We start from the raw sequence: 26,740 nt of genomic DNA on the forward strand, positions 1-26,740 counted from the left end.
CTTGTTTTTATTTTATTTTTTAAAAGTATGCACAACCTAAGCCATAACCCAATTACCCAATAAGCCTATTTAACAAGTTAATTGTTATCGAGTTTATATTTTACTTATGACCAAAAATTTTACTCTCCCTCGGCCCAAAAGTTTTTAATGGATCTCGGGGACGTACCTGCAACGAGGTAAAGTGGATCTAGAGTCGAAAGTTTATGTGTCAGTGCATATAATATATGGAGGTGTTACCTCTGTCGTATTAAGTGTCCGGTGGCGCTTACGGTCCTTTTGGTGGGCCCGGTAAAGTGTTACTTCTTTTAATCACTCGAACCCGTTTTGGCCCAACCGACCCGTTTAACAAGACTTGTTTGAAAGTACAACTTGGATGTATGCTATGAAAATATTATGACAATGCTATCTGGTACCTATTTTTCAATGTGATGTAAACAGTTGAGATGATAGATTTGGTCACTTAAAATAAATGTCAAAAGAAACATGCTGCAGACTAAAATTGCAGCTTGAATATGATGCTGAAAAGTGAAAATGGTTGTTTAGAAGTCTTGTTGGCGGTTTGAATTATCAACTGTTGTTTGCAATAGAAGTCTTGATGTTAAGTTTTGCGGCAGACACAAATTCTCTACGTCAAGTTACATAGGGTTGTGCACCAAACCAGAATAACTGAAGGAATTATAAGCAGGATAATCAGCGCAATCAAACCGAAATAACGGAAACCAATAATAAACTGACAGTTCGGTTTTATGTTTTTCAAAAAAACTGATTCTTAGGTTCGGTTTTGGTTTTGCAGCAACAAAAAACTGAGAAAACCTATCCGAACCAAACGAAAAAAAAAAACAATTTTAGTAATTTATAAGAAATTAATAGATGATCCTAAAAATTTTAGGTTTAAATGTGTAATCACTTAATCAATAATTAATAAACAAAATTTAGGCCCTTTAGGGCCAAATTCATTATTTGGCATTTTTTTAGCCCAAATGATAAAACTGAAAAAAAAAATATGAACCGAACTCGATATAAAAATTGAAATCAACGGTTTTTAAAAACCCCAAAACCGAAAATTTTGTTTTTTACTTCGGATTAAGCCCAAAGTAATCCAAGATTCCAAACTGACCGATACACACCCCTTATCTAATAGTAAGCGAATGACCTTGTTTACATCAAAAGACTGAAACCAAACCAAACCAAACCGAAACCAATTTTAAATTTTAAGTAATTTACATGCTTGGTTATAAATGAGGTGCCCAATATTGAGGCCCCTTAATTAGGCATTAATTAACAATCAAAATTTAAGTTCAAACTTTCAGGCCAATATTCATGAATGTGTTTTTTTTGTTTTTTTTTTTTTTTTGTGTCGTTTCAAAATTTTCAAGGCCAAATGGTAAAATCGAGCCTATCCCGACCGTTTTTAAAACCCAAAATTTTAAAAGCAAAATTTCCAGTTTTTGGTTCGGTTTAACCGACTTATGCGAAAACCCTCTTTTATTCAAGATTATATCAGAAAGGATTTCAATACTAAGAACCCTCTTTTATAACCTCCACATATAGTGCTCCTAGAACTTTCTTTTATTGATTCATTCATTTATGGGTCCATTTGCTTTTATATAATTCAAAGGGTCATTTTATGTGTTCATGGGTAATAAAACCAGCCAACCAAACACCATACAGCTGTGCAACCTGATATCTTTATAAACACCAAATTGACTTAAGCTTGTTATGATGATAATAAATATCAAGTTAGTTTTTTTTTTTTTATTTTTTATTATTTCTTACTTTGCCTAACTATGGTTGGTTCTGCAAGTGGGCTCTATAAATCTTTACTGTCATGCATTATTTTTATCAGTATTTATACTATTGGTCTATTTATGTCTATATTAGTCTATATTAATCTATATTAAATGTAGTTTAATCTAACTGATTACATTTTTAACGTTAATATAGACATTCTGTTAAACAAAGCCTAATTATGTTAGCTGGATGACCGGTGACATAACATAAGCTTCGATTGGGACCACGATCAAGATATCGTCGGTGTTTTGTTAATTCCGGCGGACCAATATGTGCCTAATGAAACTTAATTATTAGCTAATCAATACCAAGTTGATAACTTTTTTGGACTTTATTGTGTTTATGTTGATTAAATAAAAAGATTAAAAAAGTCAAGTGATTTATGTGAAAGTTAAGGGTTTGAGTTCCATCAATCATACAATTCAACTATTTATTAGTTGTAGTGAAAGTGATGTGTTCTTTTGTGGCTTGCTTTCTTCTTTGTGCTCAACAAGATCATGTTTTTTATTTATTTATAAAATGTTAGTAATGAAGGTTAGTTTTGACTTTTCATGCTAGTTTGAGATGATAACTAATGCACCATTTTGTTTAATCCAAATTTTTAAGAATAACTATCCTTCAAGAATCATAGATATTGACTTAGGGGTGTGCAAATAACTGAAAAATCCAATCCGAATTCGAAAAACCCGAGAAATCCAAACCGAACCGAAACAAAAACTGACGGTTTGGTTTTATGATTTCATAAAAATCGAACTAGCGGTTCGGTTTTGGTTTTGCATATAATAATAACCGAAAAAACTGAACCGAATACCTAAATTTTTGTTTTTTAATATTTTATATTAAGTAATTTATAAGAATTTAATAAACATGTAACTCAAGTATTTTTGGTAAAATATTTAATAGTCTATTATTTTACAATTAACAAAAATTTTTATACTTAAATTAATTATTTTTTGAAAACTTTCCTTTGACCTAAAATATTCAAGATCAAATAGCAAAAACCGAAAAAACCGAAAGCCGAACCGAAACCAAAAAAACGAAACCGAACGGTTTCAAATACTCCAAAAACCGAAGTTTTGGTTTTCGGTTAGGTTTTTACCAAAAATCGCACCGAACCGCACCACGCACACCCCTAGATATTGTTACAAGACATTAACCACCCAGGGGTATAATGGTCTTTTATGATTTATTATAAAATATGTGGTCAAGATGTGCATTAGAAAAAATGGTGGCCCCTCCTGATATTTTCAAGGAGTGACATCCTACATACATATATGCATATATATTTAGAGGGGTGTTCATACACCTTTCTTAGTTGCAAATCTACAACAGAAAAAAATTGTGTTCTTGTTTTTTTCGGAGACTATGAGAACCCGAAGAGGAAAGCGTTCTCAGGTACGTTTTTAGTAATCTTTTATCGCTTCTAAGGTGTAACAAGGCAAAAAGTTATGATCTTTTTTTATGGGTATGTTTATTTCTAGGCATTTTGGCCATCAATGGTGATGAAGAAATGGTTAAACATTCAGCCGAAAAATAATGACTTTAGTGAAGATGAAGTTGATACCGAGAATGAAAGCGAAGATGAAGGTAACAATTAACTATGCAAGTTGATATTATACGATTTCAAAGTCCTTGAAGTTGCAATAACCTATATGGCATCAGTAGCATTCGGTTTTGGTTCGTTTTGCTGGTTTTTTCGTCCATTTTAAATTATTTACGTTATTATTTTGTAAATTAGGGATGCCTGCAAAAGAGCCTGCAAAAGAGTTTGTAAAACGTAATAGAAGGAAATCGGAGACCATGCGTGTTGATTATATCAAAACAAAAGATGTGAGGTTTGGCTCTAGAATATCAGAAATACTAGTTTTCGCCTTTTCGGGCTTTCTTGTAATATAAGCTCTTAAAAAATGATTTTTTTACGTCTCCAGGATAACAATTGGCACATGGAATGTAGCTGGAAGGATCCCAGATGAAGATCTTGAGATTGATGAATGGCTTTGCATGGATCAACCAGCTGATATTTACATTCTCGGGTAAGAGTTTGACTTTAAAAGTCAAACTTACAAAATTTCTTAAAATTATACAGTTTGTTTTGAAAATAGAAACAAAGTCGGTTGATTTTGTAGAACCCGTATGAAAACGAGTGAATCAAAATTTATTTTTTAGTCTTTTACAGTTTTCAGGAAGTTGTTCCTTTAAGTGCTGGGAATGTTTTGGGAGCTGAAACTCGAAGGCCGGTATTAAAATGGGAAACGATCATTCGAAACGCTTTAAACAAATCACCCGAGGAAGTGGCGATACCTAAAAGCTACAGTGCACCAGCTTCTCCAAACAACAATATTATTGTGGGACCCACCAAGATAATCGTTCCAGAACTGGAAGTTATAGATGTATTAAACTGGCCCGAAAAGGCCTTGGATGTAAAACCGAAAGCTCTTTCTTCTGGTGGGAAACTAAGAAGGGTGTTAAGTTTAACTGGCTCTGCAAAAGTAGGTTCTGATTGGTTAGCGCCACTAGATGTTGGCAGTCGGTTAAAACGGGTGCACCATAGCTCGGGTGACTTGAGTCTGCTCTGGACCGAGCAGGGAAAGAGGTTGACCAGGGTCGACACACTTGATGATGTGGCAGAGCAAGTGTTGGAAGAAGTTAAAGAAGAAAAAGATGAGTTCTTTCAAGATCCGATAGAAATGGAGGACGAAAACTCGCTTTTTCTTGATGATCAAGAAAACTCAAATCATAAGTAAAGTTTGCAACTTTATTTTTTATTTTATTTTTTATTTTTGTTCTGTTGACTAATTTCTTGAGGTTATACAACAGGTATGTACGAATTGTTGGTAAGCAGATGGTGGGCATATATATTTCACTCTGGGTTCGAAAAAGGCTAAGAAAACATATAAACAACTTAAAAGTCTCCCCAGTCGGGGTCGGGCTAATGGGATACATGGGTAATAAGGTAATTTCACTCGGTTAGCATGTCCTATAGTCAAACAAGTCAACTTACCACCAGTGATGACGAGTTTGACTTGAAATGTAGTCAAAGTCAAGATTGATCAATATTTTTATGTTTCAGGGATCGGTTTCCATTAGCATGTCTCTATCAATCAAAAGATCCCTCACTGCACACTTTAGATATCTGTTTCCTTCCAATCAAAGACGGCGAAGCGCCTCTAATCTAAAGGCCAAAGAGTGCTCTTTGCGCTACTACGCATCCTTACTCATAGTATAGTGCAAGTTAGGTTTGGGTATAGCAGGACTTGAACCTGCGACCATTAGGTTAAAAGCCCAATGCTCTACCAACTGAGCTATACACCCCAAAAAATATGTAGTAGTAAATAAGGATTGGTGCGGAAAATCAAAGAGGGCGGGGCCCCTCTTCATCATATAAGGTTATGCTTCGTTTGTTCTCATTTGACATCGGGTCACAAGGTTGGGGATGACGAGAAACGAAACGCAAATGTGTCTGAGATCTTAAAACGCACTCGTTTCTCGTCTATTTTAAATCCTGATCAACCTCAAACAATCCCATGTCATGAGTAAGTATTTTTTTTCCCACCTTTAATGTTGTTTTCTTCTTTGATTCATGATTTAAGTTTCGGTTTTCTTAAACAGTCAGATATTCTGGTTTGGCGACTTGAATTATCGTATCAACAAGCCAGACGAAGAAGTCAGAAAACTAGTTGCCATGAAGCAGTGGGATGAACTGCTTTATAACGATCAGGTATTCGACTTGTAAAAGTTTTATAAACCTTTAATATGTTAAACAAGATTTAAAAAGTAACCAAATTCATGTAACTGTGTATTGTAGCTTTGTAAAGTATTGAGAAGTGGGCAAGTTTTCAACGGATGGAATGAAGGCGTTATCGACTTTCCACCAACATACAAGTATGAAGTCAATTCAGATCGATATGTAGGCGAAAATCCAAAAGAAGGAGAGAAGAGTAGAACACCGGCATGGTAAGTAGTTTGACTTTTGAGGTCAAAGGCAATATTTTTCTTAATACTAAATTGAAGTATATAATAGGATCAGGATCATGTGAGAACTATTTGAAAAATGAGAACCATGAGAACCATTTTAGACCACAAAAAACCCAAAAAAAAAATCATAAAACAAAAAAAAACGCAAAAACGAAAAAAGTAAAAAGACCAAAATTCTTATTTATCATCCCGGTTTCATAAAAAAAACGTATCGGTTTAGCTAAATTATACATATATGTATAATATGTACATACATGTTTTTTTATACATATATGTACGGTTTAAGGTAAATGATAATGTACGTATGTGTACATTACGTAACTAGAGATTAAATGAAATTATACACATGTGTATAATACGAAGTTTTTTTTTATGAAATTAGAATGAAATATAAGAATTTTGGTTTTTTTACTTTTTTAAAATTTTTGTTTTTTTTTTGTTTTATGGTTCTCTAAGGATCTTTACCCGTATATAATATATGTGATAAAAGGAAGCTTAGGAATAAGATTTCATCACTATTCACAAAGTTCATAAAGATTTGTGCTTAAAAGTAATATGTTTGACCTATAAAGTCAAAGTGTGTATCTATTTGATTTTCTTGTGTACTAAATCGACTCAAACTACGCAGGTGTGATAGCATACTATGGTTAGGGAAAGGCATAAAACAGCTTTGTTACAACCGAGCAGAGATACGGATGTCGGATCATAGACCAGTGAGTACGGTGTTTGCAATTGACGCTGAAGTCATTGACCCAAGAAAGCTGCGCAGAGCTCTCAATTTCACCAGTGCGGTGGTTCACCCGTTGATCATTTTGGATGAAAATGAACTGGAAGCCTGGAACTAATACATTCTTGATCTTCATTTTTTATAGAATTAGAATAATGGTTTTTCGATTTGTCAGCTTTCTTGAATTCTTGTTATACAAAAAGAGTGTCTTTTTGTGTAATCGGTTTGTATGGATATTATATGAAAATCAAGAGTGTTAAATGTCAATGCATTCTATTATACATTCTTGCTCTTTTATAGAATTAGAATAATGATTCTAGTCTTTTACAGTTAGCTTTCTTGCTATACAAAAAAAAAATATATGGTCTTTTTGTGTAACCGGTTATATGGATATTGAAGAGGTAGGTCCCAGCAGAGCCCAGTTGGACCCGCAAGACTCACCTTAAACAGGGACGTCTGCGCAGAGACCAACTGGATCCGCAGGACCAACCATGCTCAGAGACGTAACGTCCTTACGCGCAGTACGCAAGCTGGTCCCGCAGGAAATGCCTCCCAATGGTGAAGGACTCCGCCTGTCCCCGCAGCCTCGGATACAAGCCATTAGGGAAGGCCACCCGCGCAGCATGGCTACACGCACAAGGCACTTAACTCTCCCCAGTGTCACCTGAAGGAATGAGCAAAGGCGGGAGGGGGAAAACTCCCGCCTAAATGAGCCAGTCCGTATGATGGAGGATCTTTTGTGTGATACCTGACGAGGTACAGACAAAAGATCTGACCAAGAATGCGACAGCTCACTGACAGCAGCATGGCAGACAGCACGCCACAGCACTGTGACCAATAGCCGCCGCCTACCCACCAACTCCTGCCATACCACGTGCCTAGCCTGTAGTTGGCAGAAGAGGAAGAGTGCACGACACGCCTGCTCTGTGTCAGCCGCTACCTATCCACCACTCACAGGCAGGGCACGTGCATAGGTTACAGTTGGTAGCGTGTTGGGCCGGCTAAACCCCTTGGAAACCTACCTTCGGCTATAAATACCCCAATGGTATGATCATCTTACAACATCTTATCTTATCATATATACCTGATATCTGCTCTAGCAATCTCTTAATATACTTTTATATTTAAAGAGCAATCTAGTCTGATTCTCACGCCGGAGGGTGGTCACAAGGAGGAACCCCCCCTTCTCAGTGACGAGCTCACGGTGTCTGTTTTGCAGGTTATCAGAAGAACCATCTTCCAAGGGTCTAACCCCTCGTGGGAAACAGCTCTCCAACCCCCAGGTTACCAGTAATCTGCCCGGGGTCTGGTTAGTGTTTCTTCATTGGCGCCATCCGTGCATAAAGCTAGAACTTCATTTTTCTCCAGTTTTTCAAACTTCTAGAAAGATGGTTAAAGAAACTCCGGTAACCACAACCCCAGCTACTGGAGGGAATACCGGCAACACAGTTTTTACAAACACTACCCCGGTTACCCAAGCCGGGGCAAGTGAAGTAAATTTTACGAACACTACCCCAGTTACCCAAGCTGGGGCAAGTGCAGTAAATAATCGCCCACTGGGATTCACCGATACCCAGTTTAAAAAACGAACAAGACTCCCCCGCCAAACTCTCGATGAAGTTAAGGCATGGGCGGAGGCACGACAAAAGGAATTCCAAGCTGAGTTGGACGAACGCTTGCGTTCCGTCCAACAGGCCGACGAATTCGAAGAATACTTGGACAATGACTCGGAGGAATCCGACTCCGACGCGAACCCTCGCCATAGGGCAAAAGGGAAGCGTAAGGAAACGGACTCCCAACCGAGAAGGCATTTTGGACAAGCCTTCAAACCAAAAAGCACAGGTGGAAGTTCACGAGACTTCTCCAAAACGTTCAGACCGAACGTTGCAAATGCGGGAACGTCCAAATTTGCAAGGGACATTGCGGAAGCAATTGCCCCAAAAAGTGCCAAACAAATGCCCAACATAGGCACTTATGATGGTATGTCCGACCCAGACGACCATTTGAACAGGTTCATAGCAGGGGCAACCGTCAGCAACTGGACGGAACCCACGTGGTGTTACATGTTTCAAATGACGCTGGTGGGGGCTGCTAGGGTTTGGTTTGATCGTTTACCGGTTAACCACATTTACGACTGGGCAGACTTCCAGCAAAAGTTTAGCCAACACTTCAGCCAGCAGCGAAAGTATACCGAGGAGCAATGGACAATCCTCAAATGCATACGGGAAGAAGATGAATCTCTGCCAAACTTCATCACTCGCTTCAACTCAAAGAAGTTAAGTTTGGGCAATATCAGCGAGGATCTTGTTCGCGCAGCCTTCATCCAGGGCGCGCAGGACCCAGAGCTTATCCGCACCCTAACGGGTAAAGATGGAATGCCATCCACATGGGATGGCATCATGACAGCAGCCAAACGCTATGCGGAAACGGAGAAGCAACTGGGTAGAGACCATCCGCAGAGCACAAACCTTTACACCCAGAGGACGAGAGAGGACAACGTCCTCACCGCCCGATTGAACAAAAAACGGAAGCAAGGCATTTGGCAGTCAAGGATAAACTTTGACACCTCATCCGGCTTACAGCACCGATTGGGTGAAAGGGATAATGTAAAGCTGCACCGGAACTCCAGATGGACGCCACTTACCAAAAGCGTCACTGACATATTTGCTACTGAAGAGCTCCCATGGCCAAAGCCTCCAGTAATCCGACATCGTCACGATGCTGATCGGAGCAAGTACTGTGACTATCACAGAACAAAAGGCCACAACACTGAAGAATGCATAGACGTAAAAGACATGGTCGAAACATTCGTCAGAGATGGGACGCTCGCACACCTCGTGGCGAAATAAAAGCTAAGTAGGCAGGCAGGTGCGTGTGGAACCATGGCTGGGGTAAACATGAATAAAAAATCAGCTTCAATATGGAGACTACATGCTGCGTAAAGAACGAGATCCCGAAACAGGTGCGTGTCGGCTCGATGGCACTCCTGTCCCAACATAGAAGGGAGTTCAATTACACAGTTTGCATGTAATCAATTCCAATTTGTACAGAAAAGGCCAAGAGCCACTTCTAATGGAAATGATTCTCTTTCAAACGTCGAAGCTGATGATTTACATCTATACTTTTGTACACACTAATATGCCGGTTTTCACCGCATAATTACAAAAAACGTCATTGCATGGGAAGGCGGTCCTACCCGCACGAACCCAAAAAGCATGATAAACCTTCACGCAGGTCAGTTGAAGGGGAAAAAAAAAAAAGTTACCATATGAAAGTGCTGGTCTATCCGCATGAATCATTCGAGGGAACTGCACCAACCTATCAACAACCGCGCGTGGGACGGTTCAAAATTCTTAAGAGGAAAAGGTAAACCTATACGCAGGTCAGATATGGGTAAAGTTATGCCATCCTACTAAGTGCAAGTGACGGGTCTACCCGCACAATCACGAAAGAGGAAGCAAAACTTCACACCTATTATCAGCCACGTTCAAAGGTTAACTTATCCTCAACAGGCAAACCTTCACGCAGGTCAGTTGAAGGAGGAGTTCAATTATTCCATTAAATGAAAGTGCCGGTCTATCCGCATGAATCATGAAAGGAAAATGAACACTAACCTATCAACAACCGCGCGTCGAACGGTTAAAACTATCCAACACTGGTGACGGCATTCACATTATGTGAAGTCGTTGCGTGGGAAGGCGGTCTTACCCGCACGAACCCAATAACATGGCAAACCTTCACGCAGGTCAGTTGAAGGAGAAGAGTTCAATTATTCCATTAAATGAAAGTGCCGGTCTATCCGCACGAATCATGAAAGGAAGATGAACACTAACCTATCGACAACCGCGCGTCGAACGGTTCAAAACAAAATTCTTAAAAAGGTAAGAAAAACCTACACGCAGGTCAGGTATGGGTAAAGTTTTGCCATCCTACTAAGTGCAAGTGACGGTTCTACCCGCGCAATCACGAAAGAGGAAGCAAAACTTCACACCTATTATCAACCACGTTCAAAGGTTAACTTATCCTCAAAAAGTAAGAAAAACCTACACGCAGGTTAGATAAAAGTTAAAGTTTAGCCATCCTACCAAGTGCAAGTGACGGTTCTACCCGCACAATCACGAAGGAGGAAGCGAAACTTTAACCCACTATCAACCACGTTCAAAGGTTCTTATTCTAAACACTTGGAAAATTGCTATTTTAAACTAAGTATGCAAGTCATAAGTTTATAAAGCAAAGAATCCAATGAAAGGAATAACAATCGTATATTTCAATGATATATTACAACAGTGGCCGGGTAACTACCCGCCTAAAAGAAATCTATACAAAGCTAAGTCTACCCTAGCAGTGGGAAGGGATCTTCAGGATCAGGCTTCAGGGCCACCTCCGCTTGGACCAGCACCGTCAGAGAGCGGCTGCCCAAGGAAAGCCTTAAGGATGTTTAGCCCATCATCAGCAGCAGCAGCTTCATTCACCTTCTCCACCACTGGATGCGGGAAGGCAGCGTACTGGTTCACAGCTTGGTCATAAGCAGCTTCAGTATTAACATTGAATAAAGGGAAGTTGGAGGGCGGAAAGCCTCTCTCAGCAAACCCAAGACCAAGCAGGAAGCCAGTCTTCTCCCCATCCTCATGAGAAGCGTTGAGGGCTGCGCTCATCGCATCGTCATAAGAGGTCTCTGAAAGGACCCGACGCACAACCTACAAAAGAATACAAGTTAGAACATTTTCTAATTACGAGCGGAAAGCGTAAAGAAAAAGATAAAGATACCTGAGGCAACGCTTCTCGAAGCAGCCATTGGAGGGTAGCTTGACTTTCTTTGTAAGCACGTTCGGCTCCGCTTTTATCAAGGTTGGCAAGTTGAACTTCCTTGGCGGCAGCCTCTTCGACGCTTTTGAGTTTCCTTTCAGTGCGGTCAAGCACCCCCCTCTGGTCAAGGATCTCCTGCAGCTTCTTGGCATCTTCCATTGCCAAGGCGTCATGAGCATGCTGAAGAGCCTTTAATTTGCATTTAAGCTGCTCATTTTCTTCGCGAAGCGGCTCAGCAACAGCTTCAGCCTTGGCAGCCCTCTCAGTTGAGTTCCGCGCAGTCTCCTTAGCCAGCCGAAGCTGTTCATTCACAGCTTGGGCAGCCTTGGAGCGGGCCTCGAGTCGCGCCTGGACTTCAACCTCGAGGGCCTTGAATGCTCTCCTTCTCGGCGGCGGCAGCGGCCAACTGCCGGTTCTCCTCCCGCAGAGCCCGCGTCTCAGATATTTCTTTGGCGCGAGCTGCTTTTAACTTGTCGTTTTCACGACAAAGCAGCTCGACGCGGGGCTGCATCCGGGCTTGGAGAACCCGAAGCTCATTGGTTAGCCTACCCTCCTGGTAGCTAGCCATGGCTTCCCCCAACGCACCATGAGGAGCAGCGTGGCGAGCCCAATCCACGCACTCCACAGGGGTGCGAAGGGTTGTTCCTCGGCGTATGTTCCATCTTGGAACATACACTTCATTGGAATCCGACACTGCAAAAGAAACAAAGGCAGTTAGGAAAAGATGACAAAAATATACAAAGGAAAAAGAACCCTACGTACCTGTAGGGTCAATAACAGGCCGATAGCCGCCAAACCCATCACCTGAACCTAAAGGAAATCCATCCAACAGGTCAGGCAGATGGGAAGGTGGCATAGATCGGCGGGAAGCCCGGCCCGTACCTGATGGTCCGGCCGTCGGTGCCGGTGGCGCAGGTATAGTGGCAGCCGCTGTGGTAGCCATTGTTGGCGTCGCCTCCTCAGCAACAGTAACCGCCGGCTCCGTGAAAGATGCTGTAAAAATTGCACTCACGGCCGGCGGAGACACCTTCTCAGCTGGAACAGCCTCAGGAAGGCTGGAACCAACGGAAGCAGGCGCAGACGCCTGGGTCGACGCCTCGGGAAGGCTGACCGAGCCTTCCCCCATTGGCGGGGGAATACTTGCTCCAACTCCACCATGGAATGCGTCAACATCCACACCTGCACAAGCAAAAGTGTTAGAAAAATTTATTTGAAACAACAAATCTAGACAAGAATTATGGGGGTACTTACGGGGTTTCTTGAGCTTGAACGTACGGACGAGCGGGGGCGAACCCGATGGAGCCGGCCTCTTGACACCGGTAACCGTCGTCGTCGCTGCCTCCCCGGAGGTAACAGCTACAGCCTCCGGAGCGGTGGTCTCCTCACCACCGGGCTTCCCCGCCACCTCTGCACTATCTGACTCCGAGTCAGATAGGACTACCGGGTCGGCCGTAGAGGCCACCTTCTCCTTGCCTTTCCCGACGGCAGCCTTTTTCTTCCGCACCAGTGGAGGACCTTCTGCGGATTCCTCAGAAGAAGAAATGTCAACTCCAGCAGCAGGCACAGCATTGAGAGGTTCAGGGTAGAAGATAGGCTTACCTGGCCGTCGGTGGCTCAGGATCTCTTGGCCTGGCGGGTAAACCTCCACAAACCGACCCGCGGTCTGCTCTAAGATGGGCAACTCGTTCTCGTCCAGAGCACGAGTACCCATCCGCGCGGGACCATCTTCCTCCCGCGGGTTCAGGAGCGACTGAAGATCGTTCCCCTCTGAAATCAACAAGAAAGTTAGAAAAAATCGAAGTCAGCAAAATGAAACAAGACGTACCATAAGGGACAGAGTTCGAACCATATTCAAGGACGATCGGAACCTTATCCGCATTCGCCGCCTTCCACACCCGGCTCATCCCCAGCATCACCATCGCCGACTCCGGAAAACGGAAAACCGGGGACTGGACCCGGGATATCTTCGAGAACCATTCCGCCTCCTCGTAGTTGAGGGCGGGAAGGTTCGGAAGCGCCTGGCCATTCTTGAACTTCATGGCGATAGGGATGGCGCGAGCGGATATGAAGAAGAACTCTCTTCTCCATGAGCGAAGACTCCGCTCGGTGGTACAAATCTTTAAACCCTTGATACGGGTTGTAAGAGTGTACCACCCCTGGATGCACCTCCAAGTGTAGAAGGTCATCAGACGGTCAACGAGGGGCTCAAGGCCCAGTATCCGGCACACCCACTCAAAGTGCCGGACCTTGGCAATGGCCATGGGGTGCACCTCTGTCAGGTGCACACCGTGCCTCTCCAGGACACGGTACACAAACTTTGTCAACGGGAACCTAAGGTTTCCGTAGACAAAGAATGCAGCATAAACCCCGATCTTGCCACTAGGGGCATCGTACACAGTATGGTGGGGTTCAGGAAACTCAGGCTCGAGAGACTCGAGCATGAACTTCCTGACGATATACTGGTACAGATCGACAGGAAGAGAGCACTGGCATTCGCCAGCAGTCTTCTGGTCATCAGCATCATGAGAAGACATGGTGGAAGAAAGATGAAAAGAGATTTCAGGGTAATGCTTTACTGAACAGAAAAATTCGCCGGAAATTACTTGAGAAGAAGAGATGAAAGTGAAAAGTGTGAATTGCAAATAACCCTCTCCCCCTTTATATAGTAATCGCAATTAATGCGATGAATTTAATACGGAAGAGAGAGAAATCAAAGGTGCAATGAAACTAGGACGCGTGGCAAAAGCAAGCTGGCAACATCTGTCACAAGGACGTATGCCAGAGATTTCGCGGCTACGCGCCCGAAATCCCGTGCCCACGCGCCTGAAAAAGCAACTGGAATGACCATGTTCTGTCACGTCACCATAACTCCCTGCACGTCCTGACACAGTCAGAAGAAACCGTCGCACGACGTTTCAGAGGTTTGGACTTATCTTCTCACCAACTCTTCGAATTTCAAAATTCAAAATTCGAAAATATTAAAAAGTAAGCGGGAAAATACCCCTTACCCCTTGGCAAGCAAGTAACCGTAAGACGGATGCGGGTACAGTGTAAAGGCAAAACCCTTCACATACCTAGCACCCGCAGGGAATTGAAGCCAAATAAACCTTGGCAAACAAATAACCGTAAGACGGCTGTGGGTACAGTGTTAAGGCAAAACCCTTCACATACCTAACACCCGCAGGGAATTGAAGCCAAGAAAACCTTGGTGAACAAGTAACCGTAAGACGGATGCGGGTACAGTGTTAAGGCAAAACCCTTCGCATACCTAGCACCCGCAGGGAATTGAAGCCAAGTACCTCGGCAACCAAGTAACTATAAGACGGGTGCGGGTACAGTGTAAAGGCAAAACCCTTCACATACCTAGCACCCGCAGGGAATTGACGCCAGGAATACCTTGGAAGTAAAGTAACCGTAAGACGAGCACAGGTACAGTGTTAAGGCAAAACCCTTCACATACCTAGCGCTCCGCTGGGAATTGAAACCAAGAAGGATCTTCTGGGCAATGCTTGCGGAAACGGAAATAACATCCCCGCATAGCGGGAACGTCGAGAACTACGTTGTTTGAAGCTCCAAGATGGAATTGGTGGTCTTAACATAATTGATCACTATGTTCAAAACTACCAAAACCTCATGGAAAATACATACAACTGGGACTCAATGCTCCTGACTTGCGAGGAGGTTACAGACCTACCCGCATCATACCCAAAGACCAAGCAGGAAACTCGGGCATTTCTGCAAGTGACAAGGACTTCCGCGGAAAGAATCCCCATGGAAAACCTTACAAAACCCTTTTCAAAACCATTTGCTCAAGTCCAAAAGTTCACCTCATTTTATTAAACACTCATGAGAAGAACATTGGACTGGGGGGACTTGAAGAGGTAGGTCCCAGCAGAGCCCAGTTGGACCCGCAAGACTCACCTTAAACAGGGACGTCTGCGCAGAGACCAACTGGATCCGCAGGACCAACCATGCTCAGAGACGTAACGTCCTTACGCGCAGTACGCAAGCTGGTCCCGCAGGAAATGCCTCCCAATGGTGAAGGACTCCGCCTGTCCCCGCAGCCTCGGATACAAGCCATTAGGGAAGGCCACCCGCGCAGCATGGCTACACGCACAAGGCACTTAACTCTCCCCAGTGTCACCTGAAGGAATGAGCAAAGGCGGGAGGGGGAAAACTCCCGCCTAAATGAGCCAGTCCGTATGATGGAGGATCTTTTGTGTGATACCTGACGAGGTACAGACAAAAGATCTGACCAAGAATGCGACAGCTCACTGACAGCAGCATGGCAGACAGCACGCCACAGCACTGTGACCAATAGCCGCCGCCTACCCACCAACTCCTGCCATACCACGTGCCTAGCCTGTAGTTGGCAGAAGAGGAAGAGTGCACGACACGCCTGCTCTGTGTCAGCCGCTACCTATCCACCACTCACAGGCAGGGCACGTGCATAGGTTACAGTTGGTAGCGTGTTGGGCCGGCTAAACCCCTTGGAAACCTACCTTCGGCTATAAATACCCCAATGGTATGATCATCTTACAACATCTTATCTTATCATATATACCTGATATCTGCTCTAGCAATCTCTTAATATACTTTTATATTTAAAGAGCAATCTAGTCTGATTCTCACGCCGGAGGGTGGTCACAAGGAGGAACCCCCCCTTCTCAGTGACGAGCTCACGGTGTCTGTTTTGCAGGTTATCAGAAGAACCATCTTCCAAGGGTCTAACCCCTCGTGGGAAACGGCTCTCCAACCCCCAGGTTACCAGTAATCTGCCCGGGGTCTGGTTAGTGTTTCTTCAGATATCGAACGAAAATCAAGATTGTTAACCGTTCAATGCATCATATTATACATTCTTAATCTTGATTCTTTATAAAACTAGAATAATGATTCTGGACTTTTAATTAACTTTCTTGTTATACAAAAAAAGATAGTCTTTTTGTGTTATCGGTTCGTATGAATATTGAATAAAAATCAAGATTATTAATTTCGTTTAATGGTAAAACGAAATTATTAATCAAACTTTCTTGTTATACAAAAAAGATAAGTCTTTTTGTGTAATCGGTTCGTTTGGATATCGAATGAAAATCAAGATTGTTAACTATTCAATGCATCATGTTATACATTCTTAATCTTGATTCATTATAGAACTAGAATAATGATTCAATACTTTTAATCAACTTTCTTGTTATACAAAAAAAGACAGTCTTTTTGCATAACAGGTTCGTATGAATATCGAACGAAAATCAAGATTGTTAACCGTTCAATGCATCATATTATACATTCTTGATCTTGATTCTTTATAGAACTAGAATAATGATTCTAGACTTTTAATTAACTTTCTTGTTATACAAAAAGATATAGTCTTTTTGCATAATCGGTTCGTATGAATATCGAACGAAAACCAAGATTGTTAACCGTTCAACGCGTCATATTATACATTCTTGATCTTGATTCTTTATAGAACTAGAATAATAATTCAAAACATTTTGACAACTTTCTTGTTATACAAAAAAAAGAAGTCTTTTTGCATAATCGGTTCGTATAAATATCGAATTGTAACACTTTATATTATGCATTACAAAGCAAAATTATGCATTACAAAGCTCATATCAATTATCATCATTAAAAACCAAAACTGATAATACAAACTATTACCTCTTATTCATTAAGCCTGCGAAGCCGCTTTCGTACTCCTGAAATCCTTCTTAAGATCCGCAACTCGTTTCATACATATTGACTTTGAATAAGTATAAATAAATATTTTATTTTATTTTTTTGAATGAATACTAATTATAAACTTTATAAATATAAATAAACCAGAAATAATTTAAAAATTAATTTTTAAAGATTTAACTAGAAAGTATCTTAATAAATTAAATATTATATATTATTCTAATGAATTTAATTCCTGAATATGTCGAGTACTCGCAACTCCCTAGTCGACCGACCTGACGGTACCTGGCGAACCAGGGGTGTTCAAAGTCGGATTTTTGGACTTTCGGATATCCGGTACCAATCCACTATCCGAATCCAATTTCGAATAACCGACCGGAAAGTAAACAGGATATTCGAATTATCTGAAAAAAAATAATTATTAAAAAAAATTTTAAACTACTTTTAAAAATATATCGGATATCCAAAGTATCCGAAATATTCGTCCGAAAATTATCCGAAAACTACTCAAGCGAGCCGTGAGCCCGAGCTTTTTGAACAGCCTTAAAACCGCGTCGTCCAGAACCTATTAAACTCGTTAATACACGAATTGTCAGCTATACTCACCCAGTCGAACTCTTTAGAAAAAATAAACTCGAAACGAGAGCTTTAGAAAAACACATAAAAAAAATAAGCGGCGTTTATGTTCAAACGGAGCTGCCTCAATTCGTCCGTTTACAACAGCAGCAGCTGCTGCAATTCAACAAATCTGAAACTCAAACCCTAATTTCTTCTATAAAACAATAGCTTCCAGATCTGATCGCCACTGTGCAATTGACTTATTATTATTATTATTATTACTTCACCGGCGATTGCTGTTAAGAGATGCCGGTGGCTGCTTCTGCTATATACTTTTTAAACCTTCGCGGTGATGTTCTCATCAATCGCCTCTATCGCGATGACGTTGGGTAACTTATCTATCTATATCTATGTGCTCTTATTAGTTTAATTATTGGTTTTGTTAATTAGGTTACGTTATAGAGTTTATTGATTTGGTATATTGTTTTGCCGTAGGCTAGAAGGTTAGTATAAGTTATGTTGCTAGTTAATAAGTTAGGTTATAGAGTTAGTTTAGAATCTAGGTCATGTATTGAATTAGTGAAGTTAGGTGTGTGCACGATTCGGTTCGGTTATTAGTCTCAATTAACCAATCGGTTTTTGGTTAGTCGGTTTGGTTTATTCGGTTGTTGGTTCGGTTAATAACTAATACTTGAAATGGATGCATAAATACATGAAATGAAGATTAATATAAGTTACTAATAAGTTAGTTTTGTAGAGTAAGATTAGAATCTAGGTCAATGTTTTGAATTAGTGAAGTTAGGTGTGTGCACGATTCCGTTCGGCTATTAGTCTCAATTAACCAATCGGTTTTTGGTTAGTCGGTTTGGTTTATTCTGTTGTTGGTTTGGTTAATAACCAATACTTGAAATGGATGCATAAATACATGAAATGAAGGTATACATACATGAAATGAAGATTAATATAAGTTACTAATAAGTTAGTTTTGTAGAGTAAGATTAGAATCTAGGTCATATTTTGAATTAGTGAAGTTAGGTATGTGCACGATTCAGTTTGGTTATTAGTCTCAGTTAACCAATCGGTTTTTGGTTAGTCGGTTTGGTTTATTCGGTTGTCGGTTTGGTTAATAATCAATACATGAAATGGATGCATAAATACATGAAATGAAGATATACATATATGAAATGAAGATTAATATGTACTAATAAGTTAGTTTTGTAGAGTAAGTTTAGAATCTAGGTCATGTTTTGAATTAGTGAAGTTCGGTGTGTGCACGATTCAGTTCGGTTATTAGTCTCAGCTAACCAATCGGTTTTTGGTTAGTCGGTTTGGTTTATTTGGTTGTCGGTTCGGTTAATAATTAATACATGAAATGGATGCATAAATACATGAAATGAAGGTATACATATAGATGTAATGGTGGTGGTATAAAACATGAAATACATGAAATGGAGGTATAAAAGCTAGAAATATATGAAAATATGATTGGTTTTGTTTGGTCTTCATTTAATGAGTAATTCAATAAAAGAGTTCGGAAAGTTTCGTAAGGATCATGTTATATCCTTGATTAGAGATTTCTCTATGGTTAATTTTGGTTAACCGAGAGTAAAAAAAATAATCGATAACTTAGTTTTGGTTAATTTCGGTTTGGTTATTGCTCACCCGGTCACCCCTAGTTTTTGTACGACTAAAATGTGTATGCTACACAGACTAATTTGAAGTTAGCACGTGTGTATATTGCTAATAGGATTATTATGAGAGAGAGAGAGACAAAGAGAGTGGATTATGCGATTACATAATCGCCTTCTGTATCACAATTAACGCAACACACCAACACATACATGCGTTATTTAACTCATTTTTTAACCTAAAGTTGGCCTATATAAGAGAAGGAATTGTTTTTTTAAAGCAGCTCTTAGAAACTTATCTAGTATGATGTCGGTCAGTACCTGAGTATATATTGACAGCAAGATGAGTAGTATTAAATCATATGGTTTGGTTTACCGATGGTCTTTCATGTATGTGATTACCTTCTATGTGTAACCTAGTATCAATGAGATTTAGAGATTAAATACGCAATCTGTCTGGTTTTCTTTATTGCTAATTTATTACTAACAAGTTAGTTTTATAGAGTTAGTTTAGAATCTAGGTCATGTTTTGAATTAGTTAAGTTAGCTAATGTTTTTGTAAGGCTGAACTTTGTAAATACATATACTACTTTGATGAGAGAAGGTGAGTGGGTTATGCAGTCACACAACCGTCTTCTGTATTAGAATTAAGCAATGGCTACATGTGTTTATGAATGCATTTCACTACCTAAAAGTGGTTCTTCTACGTATGTTTTGAGAAATCGATTATATAAGAGAAGAAATTTGCTTTTGAAAGCAGTTTTAGAAAGTTTTCTACCATAAATCCTGTCACTACCGAATTTTTTATTGTGGGAAGATGATTAATACTAAATTATATGTTTTCTTTTAGCGCAAGTCTTTGCATGTTCGTGATTACCTTCTACATGTAACCTAGAATCAGTGAGATTTAGATGTTGAATATGGCAATTTGCTATCTGCCTATTTGCCCTTTTTAATGTTATTAATTCCATGTGTCTAGTTTATGTCTTCATCGCAGTTTCCTGTTTTATTATCGTCTATGTTGTATCATGTATACGTTATTTGCCAAATTTGTTTTTGAATTGAATTATATGTGGATCTCGTTGAGCAATTGTATTACAAGGTCTTTTTTTCTTCATTTGTTGTAAATGCATTATGCGTGCATATAGTGTTATGCGTGGCATGAGGGCATGAGGCATTAGTCAATAGTCACCAATAAGCAAATGGTAACCTGAAATGTTGATATAATCCAAATTGAGACCATGAATGTGGATCGACCTAGGAAGTGCCACGTCAGAAAATCAGTAACAAATTGTCAGGAGTGCATGTTATATGGAAGAATTATGAGGGAGAATTGATTAAGCTTATTGTTAGAAATTATACTTATTGTTCACTTCTCACCTCATTTCCGTGCCGTCTTTATCTTTCATATAAATGTGTTCATTTATCTTACTGTTTTTATTTATTATTTACTGTCACATCTTTTAGGGGAAATATGGTTGATGCCTTCAGACTGCACATAATGCAAACAAAAGAACTAGGCACGTGTCCTGTTCGCCAGATCGGTGGTTGCTCTTTTTTCTATATGAGAATTAGCAATGTCTACATTGTCATTGTTGTCAGCAGTAATGCCAATGTAGCATGTGCCTTCAAATTTGTTGTTGAGGTAATTCTTTTTCCTGTTCAAGCTTCTATTACATTGATATTTGTTTCACAAAAGAAAGATTAAGACTTGTAGATATGATATTTAGAATTTAGAACCTTTTAACCTCTTAATTCAACAATAAGGTAGTAGACCAAAAACTAAGTTTTTGTTTTAAAATCCTAAGATTGATGTTAGATAATTATTTCTTTTCTCATGCAGGCGGTTAATTTATTTAAATCATATTTTGGCGGTGCTTTTGATGAGGATGCCATCCGTAACAACTTTGTTTTGATATATGAGTTATTAGATGGTATGAGTTGCTTTGTTTATTTCATATTTCATTAGGTTTAGTCACACTATATCATGTTTCACTCAGCTATATATGTTGTTTTATATGCAGAAATTATGGACTTCGGTTATCCACAAAATCTTTCACCAGAAATCTTGAAGCTATACATTACTCAAGAAGGCGTACGCTCACCATTCTCATCCAAGGTTACATGTCACCTATTATCTATTTTCAATCATCTATAGGGTAATAGTAATTTTTATATAGAAATTAAACTTTTTCTTAACTGCGGTTTGTTTTTTTCCCCAATGAATGTTAACAGCCTACAGATAAACCTGTACCCAATGCTACTTTACAAGTAACTGGTGCGGTTGGATGGCGCAGGGAAGGTCTTGCTTATAAAAAAAATGAAGTGTTTTTGGATATTGTGGAAAGTGTTAATCTTCTCATGTCTTCCAAAGGTACAAATTTAATTACATGTGTATATGTTTAATATTTAATTCCCTGAATATTTACTTTAATGCTAATAGGTAGTGTACTACGTTGTGATGTAACGGGCAAGATTCTCATGAAATGTTTCCTTTCTGGAATGCCTGATTTGAAGCTGGGATTAAATGACAAAATTGGACTAGAAAAAGAATCTGAAATCAAGTCGCGCCCTACTAAGAGGTAATTTGTATTCACATATTATTCATGTTTGTTCCAATTTAGTTACAACTAACTTTATTGTTTAATGCAGTGGGAAAACCATTGAGCTGGATGATGTTACCTTCCATCAGTGTGTGAACTTGACCCGATTTAATTCAGAGAAAACCGTGAGCTTTGTGCCACCAGATGGTGAATTCGAGCTAATGAAGTAAACATGCCTTTTTTATAATATTTAAAGCTTATATCAACATATTGTAACATTTATGTTAATAAGTTGATATTTTATCTAACAGATATCGTATTACCGAGGGTGTAAATCTTCCATTCCGTGTATTACCAACCATCAAAGAATTGGGCAGGACACGCATGGAAGTTAACGTTAAGGTTTGTAAAACACTAAATTATGACCTAATTTACTTTGCATTTGAATATTATTAACACTTGTTATTTCAGGTAAAGAGCGTTTTTGGAGCAAAAATGTTTGCACTCGGTGTTGTGGTTAAGGTTCCGGTACCGAAACAGACTGCAAAAACAAGTGTTCAAGTGACATCAGGACGAGCAAAATACAATGCTTCTTTGGACTGTTTAATGTGGAAGTAAGTATCTAATCATTGTGTGTGTGTTTTATTTAATATAACACGTGTTCTTATTATAAAATAATTGCAGGATACGCAAATTTCCTGGTCAAACAGAGGCAACTCTGAGTGCTGAAGTCGAGTTGATCTCAACGATTGCAGAAAAGAAGTCATGGACTAGGCCACCGATACAGATGGAGTTTCAGGTAACAATATTTAAACATTAGCTCATTTATCATTAAATAAATCATTTAAAACTCGTATTTTTGTCATTTTGTAGGTTCCAATGTTTACAGCATCTGGATTAAGAGTCAGGTTTCTCAAGGTACAGTTTCTGGTTTACTTGCACCATACGGTTATCCCATTGTAGCGAAATAACACATTTTGGTCTTTTTTTTGTAGGTATGGGAGAAGAGCGGGTACAATACGGTTGAGTGGGTGAGGTATATTACCAAAGCGGGTTCATATGAGATAAGATGCTAAATTCAAACGGCATTTTAGATTTGTTTCTCGGAGTTGTGTGGTGTGTGCTATATCAACGTTTATAGAAATAATCGGATTTGAGAATTTGTTTTTCTTGGTGTTATAAAGGGATGTTTATTGATTGTAACTCATGATATGCAGGAGTATTTGTTTTGACAAAACTTGCAGGATGACGGAATGTTGTATTTACTTGAAAAATTTGAATGTAACGAGCATAATTCACCGTTGAGTTAACTTCTTTGATGTTTTGATTCATGTTGTCGTCTTCCTGTCGAAACGTCAACATTTGGGGAGTAGAAATTATGGCATTGTGGTGTATTTGGATAGTAAGAAATGAAAAGACGTTTTAATCCAAGAAGATACCCTTAAATTATTCGGTGATATTTATATCAAAGCTTTGTTTTATTTATGGAAAAAGAACATAAACCAAGAATACTAACATCAATTGGTCTAAGTGCAATTTCAATTTGTTGCTTTAGTACTATGTGATGTTCTAAAAAACGAGTCAAAAGTTTTAAGTCTTGCATGGAAATTAAAGGAAACTATAAAAAAAACACTTGTATATAATTATTTTTTCTAAGTTTTATTAATAAAAAGTTAGTTCAAATGTAGATGAAGAAAGATGGGGCATGGATGATCGGTACTGGCGGCGGGAGCACCATTCAGTTGGTTGTGATACAAAATAAAATGTTATTTTTAACGGGTTCATCAACACGGGCTCCAGAAAACATATCACATGTTCACACCTATAATTGTTATTATAGTAATATTATTATTCTATATTATTTCATTTAACATTAATTAATAATCATGTTCACTTAAAAAAAAATTGTATTCAATTTTTGTTTATATATTTTGTCAGCATTCAAATATAAATTTTTTGTCATCATTCAAACATAAATTTTTTGTCATCATTCAAATATAAATTTTTTGTCATCATTCAAACATAAATTTTTTGTCATCATTCAAATATAAATTTAAGTGAAAATTGAATTGCATTCATGATAAAACAAATCCCCTAAATAAAATAGTAAAAACATAATTAAAAAAAATCATAATTTAAAATATATAAAAAAAAACAAAAGAGTAAAAACAAAAAAAACTAAAATGTTTCCCTCTTCTCTTTCTTTCAAAAAAGCAAAAAGAAAAAGACATAACGACGAAAAAAATAATCATCGTGCACCTTTATTTATCATTTTTTTTTTGTTTTTTTCATCATTGATTGTGTATTTTTCTTTAACATTGCGTCTTTTTTCCTCGATATTACGTTATATTCCTCAACATTCTGTTATATTTTGCTTGGAATTGTGTTATATCTTATAATCTATTATCTTCTTCTATTTATCATAGTGTTTTTTGTTTATTTTCATCATTACGTCCTTTTCCCTCAACACCGAGTCTTTTTTTAATAAGGGCAACGGAGAAACATTTTAATTTTCTTTCTTTTTGTTTTTGATTTATATTTTAAGTTATAATTTCTTTTTTATTTTTTTAAAGGGTTTTTCCGATACCACAAACCACTTCTTACGCTTTTCACTTTTGTCTCCCTTTATATTTTAACATTTTCTGATTAATATATATGCATTATTTACTACATTCATAATTGTATATTATTTTAATGTTAGTGAGTTGGTTATCAGTTTGAACTAGTAGATCAATGAACTAGAAGTTAAAACACAAAAACATATCTGAAAAAAAAACAAACTTTTAATGTACTTTCATTAATAATATCCCAACAAACCCTAAACTCCTATATATCCTCACATTCTCACTCTCAACATTCTTCCAACATAACAATCTGAACAACTGCAAATGGCTTCTCCAGGCGACCACTTCTTCACCTCATACTCCACCGATCAAGTCTTCAACATGGTTGCTGATCAAACAAACAACAATACTCAACATGCAAACGTAAGTATTAATAACCAAGTGATCAGTAACATGACTTCTGAGCACCAACAGCCCTTTGAGTTTGGTTCTGATCACTCCGGGGATGGATCGGAGGTTGTTGGGGCTGGCGGGATCAGCGGTGAGTCCGAGAAGAAGAAGCGTGGCCGGCCGAGGAGGTATACGTTGTTGCATGGCCAAAATGTTGGTGGGAATTCGTCGGATGCCGGTGATAATTCGGATTTGGATTCGTGTAAGAGAGAAAGTAGAGGGAGGCCTGCTAGTTATTTGAAGATGCAAATGGATGCTTTGGGTATGTTATTATTATTATTATTATTATTATTTAGGTTTATGTGCTTTGATGAGTTTTATGTTAATTGTTCATTTTTAGGGTGATTTTGTTGAACGTTCGGTGAAATGTTTGGGAACAATAATGTGATAGTTTACTTCTGATTATGTTCGTTAATGTTTGTTTGTTTAGGTATATATTATTAATATTTAGTTATATGTGTTTTGATGAGATTATATGTTAGTTATTAAGTTTTAGGATGCTTTTAATTATCGTTAGGGCTATAAATGGACGTTTCGTGAACTGTTCATGACCAAAAAAATTTGTTCGATTAGTTAAATGAATAAACGTTAAAAGATCTAGATTGTGTATGTTCAATTGTGTTTGTGAACGTTTGATATTGTGTTTGTTTAGGTATATATTATCAAGATTTAGTTTTATTTGTTTCGATGAGTTTTTTTTGTTAATTGTTAATTTTAGGGTTCTTTAATCATTGCTAGGGCTATAACCGATCCGTTGAACCGCACGTTCATGTCCGTTTATGTTCATTAATGTTTGTTTGTTTAGGTATATATATATTATTCATGTTTAGTTTTATGTCTTTTGATGAGTTTTTGTGTTCATTGTTAATTTTTAGGATTCTTTAATCATTGCTAGAGCTGTAAAAGAGAACTGTTCATTAATTGTTCGATTATGTTCTTCGTCTAACAAATGAGCGAACATGAACAAGGAATTTTGTTCAATTAACTAAATGAACGACCACAATTTTTCGGTTCAATCGTGTTTGTGAACATTTTATAATTAATGTGTTTAATTAGTTATATCTGTTAATGTTTATTTGTTTAGGTATTTATTATTAGTATTTTGTTTTATGTGTTTTGATGAGTTTTAATGTTAACTGCTAATTAATTAGTTTTTAGGATTCTTTAATCATTGATAGGGCTGTAAACAAACTGAACGAAGTGCTCATGAACGCTCAATAATGTGTCCAACTATGCTCGTTAATGTTTGCTTGTTTAGGTATATATATATTATTAATATCTAGTTCAATGTGTTTTGATGAGTCTCATGTTAGTTGTTAGCTTTTAGGATTCTTTAATCATTGCTAGTGCTGTAAACGAACTAAATGTAGTGTTCTTGAACATTCGGTAATCGGTAATATGTCTGTATATGTTCTTTAATGTTTGTTTGTTTTAGTATATATTACTAATATTTAGTTTTATGTGTTTGATGAGTTTCATGTAATTAATTTTTAATTTATAGGTGATTTTGTTATTGTTATAATGTATATTAAAGTTCATAATTTTATGTGATGAACAGGGCCACCTGGAGTTGGTTTTACCCCTCATGTCATTACGGTTGAACAAGGAGAGGTAATGTTTTTTTTTTATACCTAATTTTATGAAATTAACAATCTTGTTTCGAAATTTCGTTATCAATTATATGTTTGGTTAATGAATAATGAGAGTTGTACATAATCACAAGCTTTTAATTTGCGTGTTCGCTTGGTTGATTTAGTAAACTAGCTGATGTGATCAGTTTAATATGCAGATAGTTTTAATTGCAGTCTCTTGAAAGAAATATTATTATATCATCTTGATGATCTTAAGGCGTGTGATTCAGTTAATTTATCGGCTATATGATAATCGTGTATCTGTTGCACGATAATATTCATTTAATTTATATAAATTCCATGTATATGATTAGTAGCGAGACGGTTACATTTATATGCATGTAGTGTCTATTGCTGCAACTTTCATGGGACATAAAGGAGCAGAGCA

The 26,740-nt window shown here is 38.4% G+C and overlaps 2 protein-coding genes and 1 non-coding gene across 3 annotated transcripts; 2 read left to right on the forward strand and 1 right to left on the reverse strand.

The window, feature by feature from the left end:
• Positions 1–3,029: 3,029 nt before the first annotated feature.
• LOC143529549 (type I inositol polyphosphate 5-phosphatase 2-like) lies at positions 3,030–6,657 on the forward strand. Its single transcript, XM_077025322.1, has 11 exons — positions 3,030–3,186; positions 3,273–3,378; positions 3,530–3,626; positions 3,720–3,824; positions 3,968–4,531; positions 4,609–4,744; positions 4,862–4,889; positions 5,168–5,324; positions 5,401–5,509; positions 5,597–5,745; positions 6,395–6,657. The coding sequence occupies exons 1-11, from the start codon at positions 3,157–3,159 to the stop codon at positions 6,609–6,611; spliced, it is 1,698 nt and encodes a 565-aa protein (XP_076881437.1). The 5' UTR covers positions 3,030–3,156; the 3' UTR covers positions 6,612–6,657.
• On the reverse strand, positions 5,031–5,103 carry TRNAK-UUU (transfer RNA lysine (anticodon UUU)). The gene has a single exon. It is a non-coding gene; the product is annotated as a tRNA-Lys (tRNA).
• A 10,990-nt stretch (positions 6,658–17,647) lies between the features above and the next one.
• Positions 17,648–23,038, forward strand: LOC143529550 (AP-2 complex subunit mu). The gene is made up of 12 exons (XM_077025323.1): positions 17,648–17,925; positions 20,632–20,809; positions 21,008–21,098; positions 21,189–21,283; positions 21,400–21,538; positions 21,608–21,746; positions 21,817–21,933; positions 22,019–22,109; positions 22,179–22,321; positions 22,392–22,506; positions 22,581–22,625; positions 22,703–23,038. Exons 1-12 carry the CDS (start codon positions 17,843–17,845, stop codon positions 22,781–22,783), a joined length of 1,317 nt encoding a protein of 438 aa, XP_076881438.1. The 5' UTR covers positions 17,648–17,842; the 3' UTR covers positions 22,784–23,038.
• Positions 23,039–26,740: the final 3,702 nt, after the last annotated feature.

This window comes from Bidens hawaiensis, unplaced genomic scaffold (assembly GCF_021521415.1).
Source record: "Bidens hawaiensis isolate Kalapana, Puna unplaced genomic scaffold, B.hawaiensis_p1.1 tig00008566_1, whole genome shotgun sequence".
NCBI lineage: Eukaryota > Viridiplantae > Streptophyta > Magnoliopsida > Asterales > Asteraceae > Bidens > Bidens hawaiensis.